This window comes from Mycteria americana, chromosome 9, assembly GCF_035582795.1.
Source record: "Mycteria americana isolate JAX WOST 10 ecotype Jacksonville Zoo and Gardens chromosome 9, USCA_MyAme_1.0, whole genome shotgun sequence".
Lineage (NCBI taxonomy): Eukaryota > Metazoa > Chordata > Aves > Ciconiiformes > Ciconiidae > Mycteria > Mycteria americana.
Genome location: NC_134373.1, coordinates 32,066,658 through 32,079,251, shown reverse-complemented (window position 1 = coordinate 32,079,251; position 12,594 = coordinate 32,066,658). Strand labels below are relative to the sequence as shown.

At 46.8% G+C, this 12,594-nt stretch overlaps 1 protein-coding gene across 1 annotated transcript in view; it reads left to right on the top strand.

The window, feature by feature from the left end:
* Positions 1-4,323: 4,323 nt before the first annotated feature.
* ADCY5 (adenylate cyclase 5) overlaps positions 4,324-12,594 on the top strand; it is a 222,750-nt gene continuing 214,479 nt past the window's right edge. The window contains exon 1 of the mRNA XM_075512053.1: positions 4,324-6,284. Within this exon, the coding sequence (XP_075368168.1) occupies positions 5,274-6,284 (1,011 nt within the window). The 5' untranslated portion in view covers positions 4,324-5,273. The remainder of the gene's footprint in view (positions 6,285-12,594) is intronic.

Here is a 12,594-nt window from a genome sequence, read left to right as displayed (position 1 = left end):
GTTATCCATAGGTAAGCCAGCAAGGCTGAACGCTAAGTAGGTATATATGGGCTACAGTTAACAAATGAGTTGCTGTGTTCACAATCTTTGTAAAGAACTGGAATCCTTGGCTACTTTTTTCTTAATGTCAGGATTATGTGAAATCCCTGTGAATGACCACATGAATTATTTGTGTTCTGGTGAATTTTATGATACAATCGTCCTGTATTGCATATGTGTATCCCAGCTCTAGCTTGTCCTAAACAGCATAGGAATGCAAATATTTTTAGTTCTGCGTTTGGGGTGAAATGTTGTGGATGCTGCTGTGCAAAAAGCTGATAAACTTGATTCAATAAGCACCTTGTCCTGCTAGGCTTCTATGTACATCTAAAAAACCTAAAAGTCAGTGATGAGTCAGGTTGTTTTGTGTTGGGCTTTTTGTTTATTTTTTAAATGGCTGTGGTTTTATGTTTTCACAGTTTTCTACTCACTTTTGGTTCTATTCCTTGTGAATCATCAGATTTGGGGGGGGGGGGGGGGGGCAGGGGCAAGAGAATATATAACAGCAGCTTGTTCCGTTTCAGTATTTCATGCCTCCAAGTTGGATTCTTTTATTAGCTCTGGGTTTCAGAGGGCTGCTTTGGACTATGCAAAGATAGTGGGTGAAAGAACCAAGAACCTGTTTTATAAAAGCTTCAGTAGTTTAGAGAGCATAGATATTTTAGAGTTCCGTATTGAATACGTGCATGAAGGCCATGAAAAGTGAAATAAGTGAAATGTGTGATGTGTGTTCTGAGGTCACTATCTAGATGTTATTCCCCATTTTAAATAAATAATGCAAAGAAAGGATGCTAATATTTGTCTACTGTACCTGTTGTAATAATAATAAAGTAAAAAATGTTTTGATACAGATTTATAAGGCTACACCTGAAATCAGAATTTGTGTGAACTGTTTGTGTGTTGAAGAACTTCAGATCTGTGCTTCACTTAGCTCTCTGACTATACTTGTTTCTCTCATGGCTTCCTGAAGGATCTTGTAGAGTTGATATCATTCTAGTAATTTTGTACTAGGGTTCTCTAAATCTTCCATGTCTCTACTTCCATTTAGGTATTATTTTAACCAGAGAAATACTTTTTCAAAAAGAGAGAAGCCCGAAGAGGCAGGGTTCAATTTTAATCCAGATTTGATTAAATTATGATTGAAGGTACCTAATGGAATTTTGTCCCCCTCAAAAAAGGAATAGCTTTTATGATTGGGTGAATAGAATTTGTGAAGGCTAGGCTAGAGTGGAAGGTGGAACATTAGCCTTTCTGGATAAGGAATAGTAAGTTTCTCTGTTTTGGCACTACATGGTCTTGTGATATTTGTGTGTGTTGATCTCTATGAACAGAGCAAGTAAATATTCTTATTTTACAGATTAGAATATAAAGAATACTTGTATTGACTAAGGTCATAGTTTGTCAATAGCCATGTTGGGACTGAGATAAAGAAGCTCCTCACATTTACAGTCGTTCTTCAGAAATTGACTGGACTAAGTTATGAAAGGAGAAGGTAACTGCTATCTATGTGTAATTTATTAACAGAGAATAATTGCCTGAATGTTCTTATAATAAATGTTAGACATTTTTAAATGACTTTACAGCCACCACCCAGGATATGTTCTTGTTTTGCTTTCTTGCATAACTCTTTTGGGTGAGACAAACATAGTTCTTTATCTGCCATTTATAATCAGGTTCCTGAATTAGAAACAAGAGCCAGGGCTTGAAGAAACTACATGTTAGATTGAAAGCTGTAGGTAAGCTGTCCATATTATAATCTATGTCCTTAATATTACAATATCCTACTAGTTACCTTTCTTCTACTACAGTTCCAAGATACAAGATCCAGTAATATGATCACCTAAGAGTAGGCATTAGTTTTAAGATTTTTAGTATCTGTGTGGAATCTTACATTTTCTTTGTCATAGCCCTATATGTCCTCATTGCGTGAAGTGCCCGCTTATTTGGCACTACTCTTTGCTTCTAATAGAGCATCCTTATTGTTTTCACAAGTTACAGATTTCTTGCAGAATCTCTTATAACTGTTCCTTTACCTTTCTTTAAACTTGCCACCTCATATTTACCTACCTGTTTTTAAAGTTACAAACTTTCGGTTGAAGACTTCCCCTCTAGCAAGGACAAAGCTTTTTTCCCCTCTGGCTAAGGAATTTTTTTAAAAAAACAACTTTGATGTCTTCAGCTTTAGCATCGATTATTGTAACATTAAAAAAGCAAAACTATTCATATGTCAAACAAAATGACATAGTGAGAAGAAACCATATGATACTCTAGAATTGAAACTACCGGTTTCTGGTACCTGTATACATAAACTGTCTGGAGAAGGGGCTATAGCTTACTGTACAGTGGATTCCTGCCTTGGATTCAGGCTTCCAGAGGCTATCATGATGCAAAAGCTAAATAAGACCTGACTTAGTCCCAGTGGTGAAACATAAAAACCTTAAAATTATTTGGCCCATTACCTGAGCAATACTTTGTTGATATCCAGAACTAAATGTAGTAAGATGTTGATACTGGATCTGGAATGTGCCTGGTTCTTATACATACCTACTTAGTCATTTTCTGTCAAGCAGAATTAGTTTTAAACATGAAGTTGTTGCGGGTCATCTTTCTCCCTTTACTTGGTTTTACAGTTGCACATTTTTGTGAAAAAGTGAGATCTTTTTCTGCTGGCTTTGAGAGAACTCCAAAATGGGACTTTGTACACGAAACAAAAAGACCTGTCCCAATTTACAACTCACTGAAGAATCATTTCACTGTCTTTATCCCTAGAGTTCAGGCACTGTGCAGGCAGAGTAACCAGCCACAGAATTCTTGAGTTTTGTTCTACTCTAGTATATGGATAGTGACAGCGTTGTATAATATCCCAAGAAAAGATAAATTCCATCTCAAAGACAGTAGTATTTATATATAAAAATGTCTCCTCAGGGAAAGGGAACTGTGAATGCAGTCTTCATCAGCTGCAGTATGTTGCATCTGACAGGAAAATGCCACATAAGTGAGCACCACTGTAATAGTTGCATGCATTTTTTTAGTAAAAAATCTTTAACGGTGTATTCCTGCTAAGTAAAAGATGCTCTGTGGAAGCAGCTGCTGAAAATTCAGCATATGCTTTTACAAACCTTCACTGAAATGCAGAAAGGCCTAAATTGCTGTAGTTTGTGGAGTTACTTGCAAGTGTAAAGGACATGTGAAGGGCTTGTGTTTGGAAGGTTATCTGTTTTTTCCAACTGTATCCACCAATGTTACCTCTCTACAAACCTTGCCTTATCTCTGTCCCTTGATAACCACAGCTTCAGCACTACTACTACTAAGGGCTACTTGTGGGCAGGGATTGTCGATGTTTGGACAAACATGTAGACAATTATCAGTTTCAGCTACTTAAGCTAAGCAGTTATCTGATTTGACAGTTTGTTTTTAATAAAACATGATACAGAACATCAAGCAATAATATTATTCTTAGTACATATGATGCTTACCTTCAAAACACTGTAAATCATTAATTGGCTAACACACCTGCAGAAAGAGTGGATCACCTAAAAGAACATTGTAGAAGAGTCTGGTGTTTGGAACGTGTTGGGAACAGCTGTGGTATCCTCCCCGTGCCCCCTGACCAGTCTGGCTAACCAGGTTAGAGAATATACCCTCCAGTAAGACTGTGCCACAATGCTGTCAGATGAAAACGTGGGCTGTAGCTTAGGTGGTTGAAAAAAAAAACCAACCCAAACCCAAAGCCTTAATTGCTGTGTTAGTAGTAGGTCCAGTAATAGGTATCGAGGTTGGGAGAGGTTTCTTTGGGGCTTCACCTTCCTCTGTTCACCAGTGTTTTGGCCACCTGTGCTTGGTGTCAACGTTTCTGTCACGTCGAGCAGGAAGCAGTCCCCCTTTCCCCCCTTCCTCCAGGGAAAGCTACCACTCAAGAGCTCCCAGCCTTGAAGATGAGGCAGAACACGGAGATAACCCCGTTTGCCTCCCGTTACGGCGGGGACTGGCAAAACCCCGCCGCTCTCGGGCGGGCGGGACCGGCAGTAGGGGCTGTCCCTTGGGGGGCACCTCAGGGAGCGCCCTCGGGAAGCGCCAACGGCCGCCGCGCCGCGCGGAGCGCCGAAGGAGTTAACGGCCGCTCCGCGGCGGCCCGCCCCTTGGCCGCGCGCATTGGCGGGCCGGCTGGCGGCGGCGACCAATGGCGGTGGGCGGCGGCGGGGGGCGCGCCAATGGGGGCCGGCGGGGGGCGGTGGCGGGGGCCGGCGCGGCCGGCGCCCGGTTGAATGGGGAGTACAAAGAGGCGCGGGGCTGGGGCGGGCCGCCGCCGCCGTCCCTGGCAGAGGCGCGCGCGGGGCCGCTGCCGCCCGTAGCCCCGCGCCGACGCCGCCGCTGCTCTGACAGCGCGGGGGAGGGAGCGCCGAGCCCCCGCCTCCTTGCCTTTTTTTTTTTTTCCTTTCCCTTCAGATTTGCTCGCGTCTCCCCTTCCCCGGTGCCCGTGGGAGAGGCGCTCCCGCCGCCCGAAGGCACCGCGGCGTAGCGGGAGCGGCGGCGGCCGTGTGCATGAGCGGTGCGGGTGCCGCCGGCTCTGCCTTGCCGCCGGGGCTCCGCCGCTGGGAGGCGAGGCGAGGCAGGGGCGCCGCCGCCGCAGCCCGGCCCGCCCCGGGCAGCCCCCCCGCCGCGCCCAGGGCCCCCTCGGCAGGGGATGCTCCCGCCGCCGCCGGCTGCCGCGGCCCTACGAGCCTGAGCCTCCGTGCCCTCCCCGCCGACCGGCCCGCGGCGAAGCCGCCCGCCTCCCCGCGGGGCGGCCGGTGTCGCCGCCCGCCCGCCCCGCGCCCGGCCCCGAGCGGCGGGTGCCGGGCCGGCGCGGCGCGCTGCGATGCGGCTCCCCCGCGGCGCCCGGAGCCCCTGCGGCCACTGCGGCTCGGCTGAGGGCGAGCTGCCGTGAGGCGGGGGCGTCCCGGCCCCGGCGGTGCCGAGCTCGCTCGGGGGTGTGGAAGAACCGGGGCCGGCGATGGCGCCCGCCACCGCCGCGCTGCCCTGAGGGCCCCGCCGGGGAGACCCCGGCTCTGGGGGACGCCCGGCTGCTCCGGAGACTTTGGGGACATTTGCGGGTTTTGCCTTTTTTTTTTTTTTCCCCCCCCTCCCCCTGCTGTCTTTTGGGGTCTTCTCCCAGCTGCTCGTCCCCTGTGGCGGGGGAGCCCCCTGCGCCTGCCCGGCGTTACCCTCTCCCCCGCTGCCCCTTCCCTCAGGGCATGTCCCGGTCCAACAGCGTCAGCCCCCCGGGCTTCGGCGGCCCCGCGCCCTGGGCAGGCACCGAGCAGCACCGCTCGGCCTGGGGCGAAGCGGAGGCCCGGGCCAATGGCTACTCCTACCCACCACCGCCCAACAGGTCCTCGGGCAAGAAGGCCTCCCGCATGTCGAGCAGGTGGAGGAGCGAGGAAGACTACGAGCCCCAGGCGAGCCGGAGCCGTGGGGAGAGCGGCTGCAGGATGATGAGCTTTAGGTCCAAATCTGCCTGGCAGGAGCACGGTGACGACAGCCGACGTCACCGGTCCCGCCACCCGCCTGTCAGTGATTCCCCCGCTGCCCCCAACAATGCCAGCCCCCGGCAGCTGGGGGAGCAGGGGGAGGTACGGCCCCGGTCCGTGGAGCTGGGGCTGGAGGAGAAACGCATCAAGGCCAAGATTGAGGAGCTGGAGGAGGAGGACGGGGACGAGGGGGACTCCGAGGCGGCCTTCTCCATGGGCAGCTGTTGCAGCAGCCTGCTGCAAATCTTCAGGTCCAAGAAGTTCCAGTCGGAGAAACTGGAGCGCCTCTATCAGCGCTACTTCTTCCGGCTCAACCAGAGCAGCCTCACCATGCTCATGGCCGTGCTGGTGCTGGTCTGCGTGGTCATGCTGATCTTCCATGCCGCGCACGGCCACTATGAGGTATCCTACGTCGTGGTGCTCTCTCTGGCCATCCTGCTGATGGTGGTGCTCTGCATAGTGTGCAACCGCAACGACTTCCACCAGGACCATATGTGGTTGGCGTGCTACTCTGTCATCCTGGTGATCCTGGCAGTGCAAGTGGTAGGGGTTCTGCTGGTGTGGCCCAGGAGCGCCTCGGAGGGCATCTGGTGGACTGTCTTCTTTATCTACAGCATCTACACGTTGCTGCCAGTGCGGATGAGGGCCGCGGTCATCAGCGGGGTGGTGCTCTCCGCCATCCACCTGGCCGTCTCCCTCAAGATCAACGCGGAGGATAAGTTCCTCCTGAAGCAGGTAGGCGAGCCCCGAGCTGGTCTGGGTGTGCGCTCGGCAGCCCCCACCTGCCCGCTGCATTGAAGGGTGAGGAAAGTGGGGTTGTCTGACTTTCACAGGCCTACCTGACGCTGGAAGGCTGACGGGGCTTTCTATCTAACCCCTAGGTTACCTGCCACAAGATGGGATGTTGTACAATGTGGTAGCTAGCCTGTAATCTTGCTTCTTTTATAGCCGTGGTGTTTCCTCGTTGCTGCTTTTCATTAAGGCTCTAAACATTTAAGAAATGTGCCTTACTGGTTTCCTGTGACCGCTGCTCCAGTGCTGTCAGCCAGCCCTGCTAATGCCCTTCAGTTGTATTTAATGTAAACAGCTCTGCATTAAGCACACCTGTGGAATGGTATCTGCATGTGCTGCCGTGATACTGAGAAATGTGTGGAAAGTCTTGCCATTTTTATCGGCTAGAGGTTATCCTCGTCTGTCACCCTCGAATCTGGGTTCGGTGTCAGTGCAGTGCTCGCTTAGGCATTGGAGAGTGTGCTCTACGGGAATGTGGAATAAGCTTTTGGTTTAGCAGGAGGGTGTTTGCTCTGAGATGTGCTGGAAATATCTATGGTGAAGAAGCCCAGAGTTCATATACAGCCAGAAAAAAAAGTTTTTTAAAAAAAAAGTATAAATGCAGATTATTATTTAGCTGTGATATCATGTTTAACTGGAGCAGCTCAATTCATGGGAACAATAAGACTATTATTGAATGCATTACAGTGCAATTTTTAATTACCATATCTGTATAAACAATAGCAATACAAGGCGCCACTCTTCTTTTCAAGTGAAGCAAGCAGCCTTGGGGCTCATGTGCTTTAAGCTTACCAGACACCTTGGCAATCGGGAAACCATTGACTCAAAACGTCGTAGCTATGTGGTAATCGCCATCCCTCTGATGAGCAGGACTCTGAACAAGGATGAGCCTGTCACAGAGTCAGCCCTGATGCTTGCATGTAACCGGGGATTGTTTATTAAAATCAGGTGTTTGGTAGCTTTACAGCCCTATTGCATAATAAAAAATAAAGCCTTGAGCTTGCAGTGCCTGCCTTGAGTCTTACTTCTAAGTTGTTTTGAATTCCACCTATTGCAATGTCAGGAAAAGTTGTAGGGCATAAATAAAACTTCAGTAGGATGGGGCTGTTGCTGCTCAGCTCTACAAAATAGCCCATGAAATTACTCTTTCTTCCCCCCCCTCCCATTCTCTTCCCCTCACCCCCCACCCAGTTAAGCCTGCTTGGACAGTTTCTGGCTTTGTTCTTAGGTTGTTACAGATATTTTTATAAAGTGTACATGGCATATTTTTCTTATGCTTGATATAAACAGCTTTTTGTACATTTCCGGCAGAGCATACGCTGTAAGCAGGACAGTTGCTGTTTTTCTGCTTGGCTTGGAAAAGTTTGCTGATGGTCCCAGCTCTTCCTTGCTGGGGCTGTGGTCCTGCAAAGCTTGGTGCGTGCTCTTAACTTTATAAACCGAGACTTGTTCTATTAAGTTCAGTGTATTTGGAGACTGTATTCTTACGTATGAAGGCAAAGCTCATCATGATTATGGCCAGAAGACTTGGCAGTCTGTTATGAGCAAAGTTGAGTTTGGAGGATACTAACGAATGCATAAAATATAGTTACATTGGAAAGTGTTGGTAACTGTATTTTAATGGAAAGGAGCCTAAATCACAAAGGCCAAATTATTGACTTCCTCAGTGGAGAATTTGGGATAATGATAGCTCCCTCCCTTTCCAAATGCAGCAGGGTTATTTGTACAAGGCTGAGCTTGTGTATAAATGTGCACTTGTTGAAGGTAAAAGCACGGGCAGTAGGTGATGGTACAGTAGGCACAAATCCATGCATTACGCAGTTGCTTTGCCTTTCATACTAGCGCTGGGTTTTCCTGCAGGTTGGCAATAAATGCTGAGTTAAAGAGGAATGTTTTAGGAGTACTCTTTGTTTTTAAGGGCAGAGTGTCTCTCCATATTGCATATTTATTTTTCCCGCTAACACCAAATACTGGTATCTTGCTGTGGTCCACATTGGCGTAGCTCTGGCTGAATTCAGTGGGGTTGTACAAGGCCAAGAATCAGATTCCTTGCACGTTTGCGTATGAACATGAGCTGCTATCTCTGGCTGTCTGATAGAAAAATCTGTTTCTGCCGAGCACATTGCCTCACAGTTATTAACAGGCCTTCATCGCTGGGCTGTATCTCATTGCCATGGAGATCTGTTGTGTTCAGCTCTGCCCCACTGATGCATGCAAGCCCTGTTTTCCCCCTTCAAACTAACAGGGGCGAAGGTAGACGAAGACCAGATAAATCGAGAAGAGGGCGTTAAGTTGTTTTCAGTGACTTCATCCTGGCAGTCACATCAGCCTGGGTTTTGTGGAGCAGGAGTGGATGTGAATGCATTTGTGACTACGTGACCAGATGGTTCTTTATCCACGGCAGTCACAGAAGAAAGGCTGGTTAGGATGTGTATCCCCTTTCCTCTCTTTTTCATGGCTTTTTTTAACCATAATACTTAAATGAGTTCTTCTTTGTGTGGGCTTTTTTCTTGTAATCTTCTTCCAGTTGTTTCCAAGCCAGGAAAAATCATGCACTCCTGTTATGATCCACTAACATTCAAAGCCGAGGGACTCTTGTGTAGACTCCTGAGCACTTTTGTGAGGCTCAGGAGCCCGTTAAAAACCTCGCTGCTCCTCTTTCTTAAGAGAGTTAAATTCTTGGTTGTAGGTCCCTTTCAGGAGAAAGGCAACTTGTTGGATTCCCTTGCTGCATGATTTTATTGTCTGAATTACCTTCTCCTAGCACTACTGGACTTCTCTGTCACCAGACTCTCTGGTCTGAGGCTATGCTAGTCAGGCTTCATGAAAGGGTTAAGGCAGTCTGCTACTTCTGAAGCGGTAAGGTGACAGGAGTAACGGTAGTTGTGATTGTTCAGTCTTAACTGAGCTGCTTTTTTAATAATTCTTCTGGGGTCACTGGACTTTGAACGTAGGCTCTGACTTCTGTTTGCTACCTGGAGGAGTCTGGGGTCTGTCTTTCGAGAGTGCCCTGAGCACCCCTAGCAACAGCAGCAGGTATACTTGGTACCACTGCGAGTCTGATCGGGTAGGGGCGATGATCTTGGCTTCTTGAAATGATGTTTGATTGGAACAAAACAATGCTAATTAATACATATTATTGCATTATATTCAAAAGTTATCCAATGCTGAGGGAGGGGAGAAAAAGAAATCGTGTGTTTGAGAATTTACTGGCATCCAAAGACTGCTGCTGGAAGCAGAGCACATTAAATGTGTAACACTCCACCAACTACAAATCTTGATTGCTTAAAGGTTTTTCTTGTGTACCTATGATCAATTAATTCTAGAGGGACTGCTTTCGGACTCATTGGGGAGGGGATGACTGCATTTGTCTTCAGGTTTGTGTCCTTGTGTTCTTCTAGGACAGTTTGGATTACAAATGTGTTTCGATGCACGTAAGTCTGTGTCTTCCTCTCTTTGCGTATATATAGTGTATCTCTTTTTAGGCCAGCCTTTTCCATGTGTTGGTTTTCATACGCTTCAGGGCTCTAAAAAACACATTCAACTCCAGGATTCATACAAGAAGTACTTTACGTGCAAATGAGACTATCTAATACTTAACTGAGAAGGAAATATACTATTTATCCATAAACTGTCTTGCATTCATAACAAAGATGATACTGAGATTTATTCTATGTTCTGGTAGAAACAAACTACCTGGCGGACCCACAAACTTTTACAGATGCATGGGAAGAACTTACAGCATATGGGTTGCAGATGCTTAGCTGAAGTCATGTGAGTAGACCAGCTGCCCTCAGTACAGATAGTCTTGAGTAAGCACTGTCATTTTTTTAAGACTAGGGGCTAAGGGACAGGGAGTTTCACAACAGAGTTTTTTGGGCTCTGAATCAGACTTAAAAAGGAATGGGGATTGTGGGTGGGGGACCAGGGGTAAGGGTAAGAATGCCGTATACAAACATCAAACAAACCCATGGACTGAGGTTAGATTTACTCCTGTTTTCCCATCCAAACCTGTTTTATTGTAACTTTCTGAGGTTCCTTGTTCAAGGATACAGTTAAGCCTTTGTAGTTTATTAACTCAGTGTGAGTAGGTGACTGTTAAGGTACCATGAAAACAGAAGACAGGGAAAGATAAATACTACTTTTTTTTTTGTCTTGTGTCAGTAACCTCATCGAAAGAGAAACTGCAATGCTCTGATCTCTTTCCTCCCCAAATACTACTGCAAACCTTCTGCAAAGGAACTCTGATAGCACAGTGCTGAACAGCTGCCCCAGCACATGGCTCTTGTTTTATGGCACTCTGGCACTCAATATCAAGGCTCCTGATATTGAGCTCCTTGTTGCTTGGCCCCTTTCTATACGCCTCCATCATAACAACATTACATTAGTACTCCTCATCCTTCACTTGTGAGAACTGTGTACGTGTTGGCCTTTCTCCCTGTCAGTCCATGTTAATGGTACATGATTGATCCGCAGCTGCGTGGTGGCTCTCTCAAAAGTGTAGCATTTCAGTTTAACCATTTCTAGGGAGATGTTGGTATGAAAACATGTGCAGTCTCTCTTTTTCATTTCCCTAAATAAACTCTCGCTTCAGCAGGGCTAAAAACAACTTCTTACTGTAATAGGATATCAACTTGAGTCTTGTGGATATCTTCTAGCATCTCGTAAAGATGCTTTTTAGATGTAATTTAAATGGCATTCAACGAGAAGCTAGTCACATAGCAGGAGAAATAGTACTGTATGTTCCATCTCAGCCTTAGCGTGCTTAAGATATGTAGGTGATGACTGATTTCGAGACTAACAGATTCTCACAAGTCACTGTATTACACTTTCATTGTCTTCGAGTGGCCTTTATTCATAAAGAAGAAGAGATGAGCTACTTGAAATGCAGATAGATCTGTGTGTCACTTTTATTATGCTTGTTTGCTGCCTGTTTTACTTTTGTCCACCTGGAAAATAAATTTGAGTAATGTTCATTTAGGATGTGATTTTAAGGCACTCTGCCACATGGGGCCAGATACTGTGTGCCTCAAACAGCACTTAATGTCCTGTTCTGCATAAACATTCATATCAGTAGAGCTCTCATGCAGTAAGATGTGCTCCAGCACTGCTAACAACTGAAGAATCTGCCTGAGCAGCAGTTTGACTGAAGTTAGTAAAAATTGATGATTTGCGGTCTTCTGTTCAGGGAAAAAATGGCAACCCGAAATATTCAGTAACTGTTGCATTGGTAGTTGCCTCCCTAGTGTAATTCTGTAACAGAGGTAATTAATTAAATCCCTGAGGTATTGTATATCAATTAGTCCTTAGTAGGAATATTGTCTGTATCTCTTGGGAATGCATGTGTTGCTTGAGGTTTACAAAGGTGTATCTGTTTTTCTTATCTCCTAGATTACCCTATGATCCTGCCACCTCCTAATCCCCCCCCCCCCGCCCTTGCTTTATCGTCCTTCCCACCACTCTGCATTAGTTTGATATTTCACTCTAATGTTCACTGGTATCAATAACTGTTAGTGTAATAGTGTTTGAGTGCTGTGTGTCTAATTTCTCTGCGTTCCTGGATTCTTAATAGGTTCATTGTCTCAGTAAACTGACCCATTTGACTCATTTCTCTCAGCCTTTGGTAGCAATTGCAGTCTTATAGCTGGCTTGGATCTCAGTGAATTGAAGACAAAACCTGATGGGGATGATTTAGCTGCATTGCTCTGCCAGATGCACTAATTCTAGCAAGAGGCTTGTCCTTCTAGGCATTTTTATGACACGCTTGAAAAGGCAAGGTGTGCTAGTTCTGTTTATTTCTGGAGAGGTGAAGATATTTCAGGAAAACAGGATTCATCGAGATGCATGAGGCAAAAGGATAGCTTTCCATGCCCTAATCTTACAAAGCAGCCATTGACTTGTCCTTCAGTTTCCTGGGCTTGATGGCTTGGTTTGACACCAATGTGACCCTGTACTCTCAGAGACCTGTCCAAGGCAGGACATCTTATTTACATGGTCTTTTGTGATTAACTACATTCAGATGATTTATAAACCTGAGCAGCAGTGGAAACAAAATGCTGATTATCCTAGTGTTAAGGGCTCGCTGGAACTGGTAGTGCCCTCTCGGAGCCTGAATCGGCTCAGCGCTTCCTAAATGCCCTTTTGCTCCGAGTTAGCTGTTGCTTGGGCAGCGCTGCCGAGGTCTGGGGTGGAAGAGGACTGGGACTCTGCCCCGCTGGAATGTGAACTTTGGGCACCAGACGTCTCCAAATGC